This window comes from Alosa sapidissima, chromosome 13 (assembly GCF_018492685.1).
Source record: "Alosa sapidissima isolate fAloSap1 chromosome 13, fAloSap1.pri, whole genome shotgun sequence".
Lineage (NCBI taxonomy): Eukaryota > Metazoa > Chordata > Actinopteri > Clupeiformes > Clupeidae > Alosa > Alosa sapidissima.
The window spans coordinates 558,345-573,238 of NC_055969.1; the positions used below are offsets into that span (position 1 = coordinate 558,345).

At 40.3% G+C, this 14,894-nt stretch overlaps 1 protein-coding gene across 4 annotated transcripts in view; it reads right to left on the reverse strand.

Moving 5' to 3' along the window:
• The window catches only part of LOC121679631 (transcription factor TFIIIB component B'' homolog), a 198,423-nt gene that overhangs the window by 40,588 nt on the left and 142,941 nt on the right, over nucleotides 1-14,894 (reverse strand). For all 4 annotated transcript variants that reach the window (XM_042058534.1, XM_042058535.1, XM_042058533.1 and 1 more), the window contains 4 exons: nucleotides 11,825-11,963; nucleotides 11,687-11,720; nucleotides 11,509-11,601; nucleotides 11,166-11,418 (listed from right to left, as the gene is read on the reverse strand). In XM_042058534.1, coding sequence (XP_041914468.1) covers nucleotides 11,166-11,418; nucleotides 11,509-11,601; nucleotides 11,687-11,720; nucleotides 11,825-11,963 — 519 coding nt within the window. The remainder of the gene's footprint in view (nucleotides 1-11,165; nucleotides 11,419-11,508; nucleotides 11,602-11,686; nucleotides 11,721-11,824; nucleotides 11,964-14,894) is intronic.

Below are 14,894 nucleotides of genomic sequence, written 5' to 3' on the forward strand. Positions count from 1 at the left end.
TCGTTGCAGCGCCACTGGAAAAATACAAATTAAAGTCGCGTGATGCCGCGAGGGAAGCTGGCCAATTTGAAGTAATGCCCACTGTACAGTATAGTGATCTTCCAATGACCTCATCCACAAGTGTTAAAAACCTTCACTGGACCAATCACTAAATATGCTTTTCCATGCTTTTTAAAGAGCTTACAGCTTATACAAAATGCAGCTGCTTGCACACTCACTAGGACTAAAAAATATGAACATATTTCCCCTATCGTAGCATCTCTACACTGGCTGCCTGTTAAAAGTCGAATTGCCTTCAATATATTACTTCTAACATACAAGGCCATAAATGGCCGGGCACCAGAATATATTAAAGATCTCCTAGTCCCATATAACCCACCCAGACCACTACAATCACAGAATACTGGCCTTCTTGTAATCCCAAGAATCTCAAAGACTACAGTAGGAGGCAGAGCTTTCTGCTACTGCGCACCCCTCCTCTGGAATAATCTCCCTCCCTAAATTCGATTAGCAGACACCCTCCCTATTTTTAAGTCTAGACCTCTTTACTGCCTCCCATAGTTAGGTATGGTGCAGTGTGGAACTTCACCCACCTCAGGGATTTTTGGAATGGACCACCCTGCTGTGTCCTCGTGTGACTGGCACCCCAGTCATGCCCACTGACACCTTGGATGAACGAAAATATCCATGATCTAAAAAGATCATGTAGGAAAGCTGAGAGAACATGGAGAAAAACTAAGTTACAGGTTCACCGTGCCATTCTAAAAGAAAAAATTGCAAATTATAATAGAGCTATTCGGAATGAGAGGAGGAACCACTTCTCTAAGGTAATTGCTGAAAACAGTGGAAACTCTAGGGTGTTGTTCTCTACCATTGATAGGCTATTGCATCAAACACCTTTTGATACACTCAGTCAGGCATCCTCTCTAAGATGCGAAGAATTTGCAGACTTCTTCAAAAACAAAGTCATTTCTATAAGGGAGGCTATTGGTAACACAAGTAATATGTTTGATAGTACACCCAAAAACAGCCCCCCAAAATTAAGGTCCTTTAGCACTATTACTCAATCTGAGCTTGGTAAAATTATAACTCAAACCGGCTCCTCAACATGTGTTTTAGATCCAATCCCTACTACATTCCTCAAAAAAGTATATGATGGCTTAGCTCCCTTTTTTCTCAAGGTAATAAATACCTCATTAGAAACAGGTATATTTCCAACTGCTTTTAAAACCGCTGTTGTGAAACCTTTACTTAAAAAGTCAAATCTTGACCATACCAATCTGAGCAACTACAGGCCTATATCAAATCTATCGTTTTTGAGCAAAGTACTTGAAAAAGTTGTTTGTAATCAGTTAAATACCTTCCTCAACGAAAACAGTATCCTTGAAAAATTCCAATCAGGTTTTAGATCAAATCACAGCACAGAAACGGCTCTAGTAAAAATAGTCAATGATCTCAGACTAGCTACCGACTCAAACAAAGTCTCAATCCTTATTCTTCTGGATTTGAGTGCGGCATTTGACACCATTGATCATAGCATCCTAATTCACCGCCTTGCGAAGTGGGTGGGTCTCTCTGATAATGCTCTAAACTGGTTTCAAACCTACATTACTGGCAGAGATTTTTATATCAGTCTAGGAGATCATGTATCTGAAAAACATGACTTGCCTTTTGGTGTGGCCCAGGGGAGCTGCCTTGGTCCCCTGCTATTTTCTCTATATATGCTTCCATTGGGAAACGTCATAAGTCAACATAATGTAAACTTCCACAGCTACGCAGATGATACCCAATTGTATCTTTCTGTTGAGCCAACTAACCCAGATGGCCTTTGCTCCCTCACTGCATGCCTAACCTCCATTAATCAGTGGATGAGCAAAAACTTTTTGAAACTAAATGATGACAAAACAGAGGTACTTCTGGTTGGACCAAAACTAAAGCGAGATATTATTCTTAGTAATCTGGGGAACTTGGCACACCAGGTCAAACCAAAAGTAACAAGCCTCGGTGTCATCTTAGATGCAGAGTTAAGTTTTAAGCCCCATATCAGTAAAGTTACTCAGACAGCCTATTTCCACTTGAGAAACATTGCCAAAGTGCGGCCCTTTTTAACTCAACAAGATGCAGAAAAACTAATTCACGCCTTTATCACTAGCAGGTTAGACTACTGCAATGCACTTTTCACTGGTCTTCCCAAAAAACATCTAAAGAAATTGGCACTCATACAGAACTCTGCGGCTAGACTCTTAACTAAGACTAAGAAGAGAGAACCCCTGTGTTGGCTGAACTGCACTGGCTCCCTATTTCCTATAGAATTGATTTTAAGGTTATGTTAATTACTTACAAAGCTCTGAATGGCATAGCACCTTCATATATCTCTGAGCTTTTAATATCTTATCAACCACAAAGGAAACTTAGATCATCCAATTCTAATCTTTTAATCGTACCCAAAGTGCTCCACAAACAAAGTGGAGAAGCTGCGTTTATCCATTATGCCCCCAAACTATGGAACACCCTGCCTCTGTACATCAAGCAGGCGAGTTCAGTAAATATTTTTAAAAAAGATCTGAAAACATACCTGTACAGGAAAGCTTTTAGTTAACTCATCTTATCCTGTAGACTACATTTTCAGATTATTCTACATCTGCTACTATTGGAGGGCGCAGCCAGCCAGAAGCAGATGGGCTCCCCCTATTAAGTCAGGTTCTGCTCAAGGTTTCTTCCTGGAATATGGGAGTTTTTCCTTGCCACAGTTGCCATATGGCGTGCTTGTGGGGGGTAAGAGGGTTAAGGCTGCCAGTCTTATGACGTCATTTTCTATATTTTTGATATGTTGCTGAGCATATCATAAACAGCAAAGAAAAGTGATTGATAATGACTGACTGACTACTATTGTGTTACATGCTTCAAATGTAAAGCACTTTGAGCTGCATTCTGTGTATGAAAGGTGCTATACAAATAAAGCTTTATTATTATTATTATTATTATGCGTGCGATGGTGGTCACTGACCATACCTGCGCTGGTGTCGACTACCCTTCACCATGCCTTAGTTATGCTGCTATAGCATAGTGCTGTCATGGCCTTCTCCTCTCTTCCCTTCCCTCACTATGGTATAACACTATATACAGTGGGCATCGGTTTCAAATGGCCACTTCAGTCGCGCATTACGAGGCGTGAAGCTGCGTGAAGCTTTAGTACCACTTTCAGCCACTGTGCGTCGCTCTGCCACTGTACATCGCTCTGCCTGCCGCCCCTTCTGAAATAGCTCGATTTAGGCTACTTGAGTATGGCTTAAGGCTTGACTACACGGCGGTAACGAAAATCGAAATCGAAATTTGCTGTCTACATTATTGTCAGTGTTGGGGTAACGCAACTACGTAAATCAAAACAGTGGTGTGATAATTGAGCCAGTAGAGAAATAACTGTTCAGAATTAATCTGTAGCCTTGGGTAGGCTTCTGGGACGTTTTTAACAGGCTACGCTATAGAGGCTTAGACAACTATGACCCACGTTTTGGTTTCGTAAATTAATTTGCCCTACTTCTTGACTGCAATGTAGTCAATTGACTGCTTGACATTTTTATTTTTCATGTTGGTTAGTTGAATGATGCATCCTGTTAGTAAAAAGCTAACCTCTGTAGTTGTACGGGAAACGCACCCCAGATCAGCTTGTAGGCCATTAGCAATCTGTTTATTTTATTTTATGAAGCCTACACAGTAGATCACATGCCACATTCTCACTTTCAATAGACAGATGCAATAGCCATTGGTCAAGTATTGAGTATAAAGCAATTAAGATAGTACCCTATACAAAAAGTACATCATACTATCATAAAAATTTGTTAAAACGAATAGCATTTTGCAACTTGACAAAACACTGGATTAAATATTGTTGGCACAAGAGAAAACTTGTACATCCCATTGGTCCGTGGGGAGATCACATGCCAGTTGCCTCTCCCTTCAGTGCTATGACTCGTTCGGCTGTGAGCTTGTTTCGCCAAAAAAAACTCTATTGCAGATATCAATGCGTCTTTGTTCATGGGTTTGGCCTCACAGCAGAGGGTTAGACAACTATGACCCACGTTTTGGTTTCGTAATTTGCCCTACTTATTGACTGCAATGTAGTCAATTGACTGCTTGACAGGTTATTTTTATTTTTCTGTACAATGAACAAATACATCTGCTTTATGCCGCAGAATTACGCACTTGGCCAGCCTATAGAACGGGCACATTTTGGAGAGAATAGAGAATGTACGCACGCAAGAATCTGTAGGCTATTTGTGGCTGGTTACCAGCAAACAATGTTTAATGCATTAACTCAAGACGTCAAACATTTTCTAAACAATACAAACAGAAAGGATGCAGCAGGCAGCAAATGTAGAAGAGTCATTTCCAGTGGAAGAACAAAATGCTGAATGAAGCCAAAAGATATGAAGGCAAGTTCTTATGGCAAGTTGTTATTTTTTGAAGACGTAAATGGTTGGGCTATAGGCCTAGTTTGAAAGAAGGAGATATAAAGCGTGAGCATGCCACACTATCCACAGCTGTGGTAGCGGGGGGTAGGAGGATTACTGTTAGCGCAGGATTTATATAAACTTATATTCAACAGAAGGCCTGCCTCGAATGCAGGCTTGCCCAAAAAAAAAGGCCTGTGGTTTGCGTGGATTAACAATTCATAGACCCTTGGGAACAAATGTCTGATGGCCCCCCCTGCCCCCCAGCCAATGTGAATCGGGCGGTCAGTTAATAGGCCTATCGTTAAGATTTTTATTGCCATTTAAGGCACGAGCGCATCTGTGAGGCCAAGCCTCACCAAGTAGCCCGTTTGTTTACAACTAACATTACATTTAATTAAACTGCTTATAGGCTATGCCGAAATAGTTTGAACATTTTGAATATCAGGGTGAATTAGGAAATGCCTTATGGCTGAAAGCTGCTTGGGATCCCCCCTGTCAAGCAATAACCATACAAAAACTTAAAAACAGATGACATGATTCGCGTCACTGACATAATGCGCAAATAATATAGCCTAGATATTCCAATATATTAGAATACATGTGTTTATTTTAGAGGGGATATTCGAACGTAATTTTTGAGCAATTTTGACAGCCCTAGTCCACTGTAGGCTACGCCAATCGTCTATTAACACCTTCCACCTAACCCCGGTGAGTGGGGGTCGCTATAATGTGTGTGAAATAGCAGCATTGAGTAGCCTATGCAAAATAGCCTTAAAATTGTTCTGGTGTTGTGTGCCTTCTGGTTTCTCCACCTACTGGTTTCCTTGCACGGGCATGCGCTGCAGCAGTTGTCAGACATTCACAAACAAGTTGTTTTAGGTCAGAAGAGCCACATAAAGACGGTTACAAGAAAAAGTTTGGATATTTAACGTACAGTTACTTTAATTCAACAGAGGATTTTTTAATACATTTTCTACTAGTTTTAAAAGTAATGTGCAAGTAACTTGAAATGTAAAGTAGAATGACAGAAGTATAGGCCTTAGGCTTCCCATGTAGACTAAACACCACCCCCTATTTTCCCAGTGTCCTTTGGTATGCAAAGTAACATCATAGTTCACAACACAACACTCAACTTTCATTTACATGTCAATGGTGAAATTGAACATGGCCTTGGAGCCTGGCTGGCTCGTACGTGAGGTGAAGTTTCATGCAAGAATTGAGGCTGTCATCATTTAAGGGCAACTCCACGCAAAACTGTCATATATCCATAACGCCAACTAAATAGCCTACCATGGCATTGTGTTGGCATTATGGATGTGACAATTTTGCGCGGAATTGCCCTTAAACGTGAGCGCAGGTTTGTCTTTATATTTTTCATATGCGAGAAAGATTTCTCACATGCAAGTGGAATAGGGTTAACACAGCAATACTAACTTGTTGCAGTGTGCGATATATAACAGGCAGATAATTTCGCGTTTTCAGAATCAGTCTTCGGATGGAAACTTTGCCAATTAAAGTGAGTGTTCTTGTTGACTGAAATGGAGGGAAATCGGTGATTTTGTTTGATATTGACATGGCAACGAACCACGAATGTAACAATATTGTGCAGGCTACGGAGTCAAGGGAGGTGGGAAGTTATATAAATTACTCAGATAGACTTACACACTAAAATAAAATACATTTTAATTAAATAGGCCTACTCATTATTATTTTCAAAAGCTGAGCCGCATCAGAGGGATCAAAGAGCCGCATGCGGCTCCGGAGCCACGGGTTGCCGACCCCTGTTTTAGGCGGTTTGAAGTCGCTACATTACAGCCACTCGGACAAAAGAAATGTAAAAAAATATATGTATTGAAAACTAGCATTAAACTGGATTCGATCCCGCAAAAGCAACACATGCATGAGACTCTCCATCCTGATTCCCTACTAGGGATGTAACGATTACCGGTATAATGGTAAACCGCGATAAAAACCGCGTGTTTAATCCTTCCCAGCTTCATCCGAGCCTGCTTTTGACATATAGTAGGCCTGGTACAATGGAACAAAACTGGTACCCTACTGATTCTGCTGTCTAATTGATGGTTTTAACTACGATTCGGATTAGGCTACACCTGATTTTAAAAGGCGGAACTTTTTCACTGCAAAATGTGCACTGTATCATGTAGCCACTCTGCGTCTTTATGTTCACGTCCACATTAAATCCATTCCACTCACGTTATCAGGAGAATACAGTTGCCTAAGGTTTTATTTTGAACACTCACTTTTTTGGGAGCAAACTCCCAAGTTATGGTAGGGTAAGTTAAGCTATAAGCACATAGCCAATTAAACATGAAGAAAAAAGTGAACAGGACACTTTTTGAAACTATTTCAGCTTGTGTAGGCCTATCAGTGCTTTCTGAACATATTGAACACACTTTTAGAAATACCGTGATAATACCGAAAACCTTGATCATTTTGGTCACTATGAACCGTGAGGTTTAATTTACATATCGTTACATCCCTATTCCCTACTCTTTGAGCCAACTAATATGTTACGCGAATCAATTAACTATTGTAGGCTACCATTAATTAATAACGTAGGCAACACCAAGGTAACATGTTGTCCAGGCTATCTGAAACAAGGGGTTGCCTCTCATCTACAACAACTGGTTACCTTGGGCTGCTACAGTCGTCAGTGCACTGTGCACAGTAGGCCTATGCTACTCTTTGTGGTTGATCAACTAAAAATAAAAGATGTATTTGGTGATGACGTTATTGTAGGCCTAGTAGACCTAAATTCTGAGAAATTAAATTAAATGGTACGAGAAACGATCTACATAGCGCACCAGACCGCGATGACTTCAAGGGTTGAATGAAGGGAGTTTGCAAATATTAGTGTATTCTTCAAGTCAATAAACATTCTTAATTTTCGAATGTCTTTGTCAGGGAACATCTGACTTAAAAACCATAGGCCTGGTAGTCGCTCAGACAAGGAGTTATAAGATAAAGGCAATACCATTTGTGTCACCTAATGCAGTTCAGTGAATTAGCAAGACACCACCAGAAGCCAACAATCATAAAGCACCTGTGCGCGCGCACGCTCTCTCCCCTGCGCATGAAGCTGTCTGCGTGTTGTAGGCTAGATTTGCGTGAGTTGTTTCTATCTGCTTTACTTTTGTGAGTTGCGACCACCTAGGCTATGTTATAGACGTTCTATGAGGTAGTGTTTAGCTGTGTCACAAAACAATAAGCTTTGTCAGACTACTTTTAAAATGATATGAGTGTCAGGAATTTTCATACGAGAGACGCTCTCATTGCTGGTTAGTATATGGAGTAGGCAATTGACAGCAACATATCCAATCACATTATGAGAGATGCTGAATTTAACATAAACTGCAATGTTTGGTTTTAAATTAATGTAAATTTAGCTGGGACTGTAAGCTGGCACACGTGGGTGCTCGATGTTTTCAGTGGGTGCCCGAGAGACGGAGCACCCACGGTATCGGTGCCTATGACAAGCGTATCTCGCGGTTGCATCCATTACAAACAAACATGCAATGTGAACGTCTGGGATTGGGGAGAGCACTAAATGCTCTTCTGAATAAGCACGAAGTCAAGCCTTTAAATGAAAAACACTCTTTAAAAATCAAAAAAATAAACGCTAATGAAGTAAACTTGTGACCATCAAAAATCGTTTATCGCCTGTAACTCCGTGATAACAGGACGTAACAGGAAGGCATTTGGCTGAGCAACGGAGGTTAATATGCTCTATATTTTGTCCAAATGATGTCTGTCTATCATCGTTGCACTCGGAGAAAACCAGAATGTTTAATTTGTCCTGCGTTTCTTCTACGGCTGCAAACGGGATTCACTCGCCGTTAACCAAATATTTCTTTATTAGGGCAGGGCAGGCATGTTTCTGGCTATTAAATTATTTCTAAACCAGTCTGCTAAAGTCTGTAGTGACCTTTGCCGGTTGTTGCAGCGTCGTTGCAGCGTCATTGGAAAAATACAAATTAAAGTCGCGTGATGCTGCGTGATCCCGCACGCGGACCGCAAGGGAAGCTGGGCAAGTCGAAGCACTGCCCACTGTAGTACCATTGATTTACTTTATTAACCATTATTAATCAATATTAATGCAATATCAATCATTACACTGATACATATCCTGTAATTCATTGAGGCCATGGGGTTCTACTGTATTTAATTCATGTATCCAATATGCCTCTCTCTGTAACAGTTGTTTAATCAAGTTAACCCCTCTTGGGCTGGGTTTCACTCGTTCTATGCCAATGAATTTAAGTGTGGTGGCTGGCCCATGGTTCTTCTCTTTATAATGCCTGGCTATGGCGTAATCCATATTTCCATTTCTTATTGCCCCTTTATGTTCATTTCAGCATTTGGAGAGTGTTTTCAGCTGGAGACTGCTTCAACATTAAGGACTGTTATAGACGGTCATTCCTACCCACTGCAGTAATAACTTAAAACTCCCCTCCCCTTAAAACTCCCCTTACAATGGAGTTTTGGTGATATAGAAATGGACATCAATGCTGCCATACAAAGGCAAAAGACCTTAACTCACCAGAGTGTGAAACTAAGAAAAATGACTTTAAAGTTTCTTTGTTGTCTAGCCAAATGTATTATTATAGGTAGGGTACTGGAAATATGGCTATTACATGTTTTAATGAAGAGATGTCTGTACATAAAAAAATATTGGGCTCAAACTTGTCCTTTGACCCTTATTTGGAAGTTACTGTACTCTGCCTTTGTGTCATCTGTCAACAAATAGTGCCAAGACAAGGCAGAAACCTCCATATAATCAATATAGCTGATGTACCCAGCCAGAGACTTTCTAATGAGGACACACAGCACTCAAAGAATCTCCCATGGGCAGCTCTGTATGGGGTTCGTCTAACATATATTCCACCCCTTCTGCCGCCAAAAGTTGACATGTGAGTACATCGTGCCAATCATATGGTATGTAATGAATACATTGTGCCAATCATGTGTTGTGATCTCGCAGCTGGAGCGAGGTTGTGTCGTGCCTTACGCATGCGCAGTTCTGCCCGAAATAGATGCCTGATAAGTGCCCAAAATGCATTGCAATATGGCAGCCGAGTGGAGGGACTTGCCTAAAAGTGACTGAAATGAATATGGAAAATAATAATAATAATAATAATAATAATAATAATAATAATAATAATAATAATAATAAACAACAGCAACAACATTTTATCTATACTCAATATTTCTAGGAAATAATATTATAAGGTATAAAGAAAACATTTGATTTGACCAATAAGCTAGCCCATTTAATTAATCAAAGTTAAATTTGACCAGATAGGTTAATCAAGGGTTAAATTATGCTATAATACCAAACTGCTCCACAGTTACACAACTGCTGCACAGTTGATGGATTAGCCGACACCAAAAATTATGTTCTTTTGCCATGTTTCACCGACGCTTTGCATGGAATGGAATGGAGGTAACTTAGCCTTGCCTAAAAGAGGATGATTTGTTGATAGTGGAGTGCTTCAGTGTGAACAGGAGTAAGGATTAATGCTCAAAACGGGTGTTTAAACATCTCAAATGATGTTTATTGCAATGGATTACGGGTATCTTAGGGTTACAAGAACAGGTAGGATATGTATTTAATTGTGAGCTGTTGTTGAGCTTTGCCAATGAGTGATTATGCTAGGCCAAAGTCCTTTTAGGCAAGTCCCTCCACTCGGCGGCCATATTGCAACGCTTTTTGGGCACTCATCGGGCATCCTATTCGGCAGAAATGCGCGTGCGCAAGGCTTCACGACACCAATCTTGTTCCAACGGCGAGTTCACAACACATGATTGGCACGATGCCTTCACAACACACCATATGATTGGCTCAATGTATTCACATCACACCACATGATTGGCTCAATGTATTCACATGTCGACGTTTTGCCGAGGAAGGGGTGGGATATGTGTAGACAACGGCGTTACAAACTAGCCCCATGCATTTCTATGAAGGATTTTTTGAGTGCTGTGTCTCCTCATTAGAAAGTCTCTGGCTAGGGAGGTTTGTCATGGCATTAAAAGTCCACATTCCTGCAACTAGTGGGCGGCTCCGGGCTGTCATTTTACAGGTGGCACTGAGTGATAAATCAGCTTTATGCAAAAAGGAAAAAAAATACGATTGCGTATGGCTGGTATGCTACACAATGCTTTGTTTATGATATGGAGCAGTTTAGTATTTGTTGGCTAACTAAACCTATACTACGCTACGTCATCCTAGCTAGTAAAATTAAGCAGTAGGCTACAGTTACTTCCCTTTGATGCACGGCTAAACAAAGGCAGAGTACCAGAAGAAAATAACAGTAACTGGGTATTACAGCATTCTGACTTGGTTTCTCTTAGGCTTTTTGCCAATCACTGTTAAGATAACCCCTTATTAAAAAAAAAGAAAAAAAAAAAAAGAAATTGTCTCAACGATAAAGGAGGTCTTGAAATTCCCAAAAATGACAATAACTCATTTTCGACAAAAATTAAGTTACGACCTTTTGCCTTTGCACGGCAGAATGGGCTCCTTTCCTGACCGACCTGCAGAGCAAATTCAGATTTGCCAACAGGTACGCCTGGGTTCTACCCTGGCTAGGGTAGACAGCAAATGAGTTAATTTCACAAAAGCTGGTGTGTTCCTTTACAGACAATATAAAACACAAAATAAATAAGGAAACTCTTTTGTTAAATCACCTGGTCACTGCATGAATAACTTCCGGTGGAGTGCTTTGCTGGACAACTGAAGATTCTTCTCCAACCCCAAAACTAGCCGTTGATGGAGGCTTATATGATGATTCTGGCAATTGTGTGTTGTTAGTCTGGCCAGACCCAGAGCAGCGTGCAAGGAAACTCCCAGTCGAGGAAAGTGGTAGAACAGATTTTTCTGATGAGGCATTTTGTGAAGAAATTCGCCGTACAGGCACAGCTGGTTTCACTTGGAGCTTGGCTAGATTGTTAAAATGATAAAAGTGCATATGCATATAAAATCACATAATCGCTGAAAAAAATTTGAATTTAACATCAACTCTTCACCTACCTCTCCTTGTACCCTCTAGCAATTTCCTTTTCTTTGGCGGGGATATCTCTTCAATTTGTCCATCAGAATCAAGCTGTTCTGATGACCTTGCAACTGCCAACAGATGGCAACAGTCACACCACAACAAATGCTGTAAATGTATTAAGTTTATTTTTTGAAGTTGCATTCTGCTTCTTACCATTTTCATTAGTTGAGCTTGGAGTGTCAAGACTCTACAGAAGACACACACATTGAAATGGGTTGAGGTGAGGAGGGGTTATTTGAGTGCAATTTGGTCATTATGATGTGAAAAATGTATGGAATACGATGGTCTTACATCAGGTTTCACTCTCTTTGTGCAATTGTCCTCTTTGCGCACATGTTTTTTCTCCATTTCTGCTGATACAGGCACCAGAGCATCAGGGACGATCATTTGAGAAACCACTGTAGTATCATCCTTTGGGGCTTCCAAATGGCTGGAGAGAGGTAGGCAAGAGTAAGTCTTAAAACCACTTCTACACATTGATTACCTCATAAGCAGATCACATCAACTTGAGAGAATATTATATTAATGATATATACAAGGATACAAGGAAGTTTATTGTCACATGCATATAGTTACTGGAAGTAAGAAATGCAGTGAAATTATGTCTGGTGTCAGCCTATTTGTGCATTATATAATATATTATATAATAATGTTAAATGATTTTCCATAATCAGAACTCACATATATCAATAACGATATAACAACACGTAAACACTTGAATACTGGACCATTTTAGGAGATATGTCATTTACATGCTGGCTTTGGGAGCTAAATGTTTAAAGTATCTGGGTGTCTGTATACAATTAGTATCATTCCAACTATTTGTTAAACTTTGATCCCACGATTAAAACACAACACCACAATTAGGGATGGGTATTGTTAAGATTTTATTGATACCCACACTGCTTATCAGTATCAGTTCTTATCAATATTCTTATCAGTACTTCTCTCCATAAAAATAAAGCATTACACTTTTGTCTGAAAGTGAGGACAAAGCTATTTAGTGCAGCAGATTAGTAAAACAATCGTTCACTTTGGTATAGAAGCATGAAATTTGGCACAGATACTCTCTAAGGGCCATTATTTTGGAAAAAGGTGTTGGCCACTCAAAAATTCAATATGGTGGCCATTTTTCAAGATTTTTCTAAAGGACATGTTAATGGAAAAAGATGCTTGTCCCTCAAAAATTCAAGATGGCCGCCATTTTTAAAGAAATGTCGAATATTAATTATTTCAATTGTTCAAATGGTGATGCAAACATACATTGAGGCAGAAATACAAAAAACACTCTTTTGGAAAAAGGTATGAACCACTCAAATTCAGGATGGAAACCATTTTTCAAGATGGCTGCCATTCCTGTCCTATGTTCATTGCCACTGTTTCCAAAAAGTGATACAGAAAATATGCCACAAATATTCTGTTAAGGCCACTTTTTGGATTAAACTTGTTTTAATAGTGTACTCTGTTGGGACTGAGTTAAAAGGAAGTATTGAAAAAATAACAAGTTCTATTCACATTTTTACCAGCTCAAAGGCCTTGTGGTTAGAGCAGGGGTGTCCAAACTATGGCCCGCGGGCCAACTGCGGCCCGCCACGCACTTTAATCTGGCCCGCTGAGCATTTATTAGTTTATCATAGATCCGGCCCGCTTATAAACTGTGAGAGGCCACGAGCCATAGGCACAGCACTAGCCATAGGCTATAGGCTAGCCATATACATACAGACACATTATTTTTTGTTGTGTGGCCCGCCGGCCAATTTTCAAAACCCAATGTGGCCCTTGAGTCAAAAAGTTTGGACACCCCTGGGTTAGAGTCTCCGTGGAAATGGGAAAAGGCATGAGTTTGACTTCGATACAGACTTTAGGCTACAGCAGGGGTTTTCAACCTTTTCAGCCCAAGGATCCCTTGGCTGAGAGAGACACTGAGCACGACCCCCCCCCCCCCCCCTCCCCACCCAAATTAAGCCTAATATGCATATCTTATATTTGGAAGTCAATCATACTCTCACCGAACACACACACACACTCCCCTACATATGTTAGCATGTACATTATCTGTAACGGGTGATTTATAAGACTTGTTTCAATTTATGCTGTTTATTATTGAATTTTTTTCTACCTGAATCACGGGACAACTTTTTAGGCAATGTTGCTGAGCGACACTCTCCCATTGAGATTGGGCAACACAATTTCTATCTAAACGATTTGGATACTTATGCTGCGTTCTATTATCTACCCGTGTGGGAGATCCAACGAGAAAGACGGGACGCTGCCTAGCGACACGCACCAACACATCCCCTTTACTTGGACGGCGAACTTTCCCGCTCGGTGGAACTCAAAGGACAACAGTTTGATACAAAATCCAAGATGACTGCGCCCTGTGTGACTTGTAAGTATGAACTGTTTTCATTGTTTTTGGACCGCTTTGGTTGTTTAAGGCGAGACACGGCAGGTGAAAACATTGTTTTTTCATGCAGTGGTCGATTGAGATTTTGAGCGAGTATGTTACCTTAGCATGTACAGTGGGTCCCAGTTAAGTTTGGACGGGTTCCTTCATGAATCACGCACCCCATTTTCTCAGCAGAAATGGCACAAACTGCAGTTGACACAAACAACCACAAGGTGTCACTTGGGAGTTCTGCCACTACTATTTTTGATGCGACTTGACTTAACTGCTTCCATGACGCAGTGAGCCATTACCAAACATATGATAATACAATAGCGTGAGTTTATATATATATTATACCCTATTTGTCACAGTTACTTATAGATTTGATAGTGTAACGATAAGCGCATGAGACTTTCAGCGGGGGCACGGGAACTTAAATTGATCACGGTAGTTTAAGCTTACACTTAAACAGACAAAACATTCTAATATGAAAATGTAGATGCAATTGTTGTAAAATAGTACAGCTCCTTTAAGAATGCCCCAAAAAATATATCAAAGCACCTTTTGCATTTGAATGTAGCACAATTTTTTTTTTAAACAGCTGGACAAATGATTTAGCTAATTGATTATAGTCTGCACACCAGCAATTGTTGAACATTTACCTGTACAAGACAGTAGCCCAGCCTAACAAGCATGTTGCATGTTGTAGGCCTACTGTAGAAATTTCACTTAAATTGCAACCGCAACATGCCTGCTTGCCGACGTTCAAACGACAACGAAAAAGATATCAAAGCAAGAGGGTTGAGTCTGAATGACACGGAGTTCAGACTCATATTGCTCCTCATAACCATCTATAAAAAAAAGTGTTTTTTCTTTTCTTTTTGAGCATGTCCGAATCCCAGGACATAACGCACTGGACCTTATAATAGGCTCGAGATATAATTCCAAAGGGGGCAGATATAGGGGCCTACT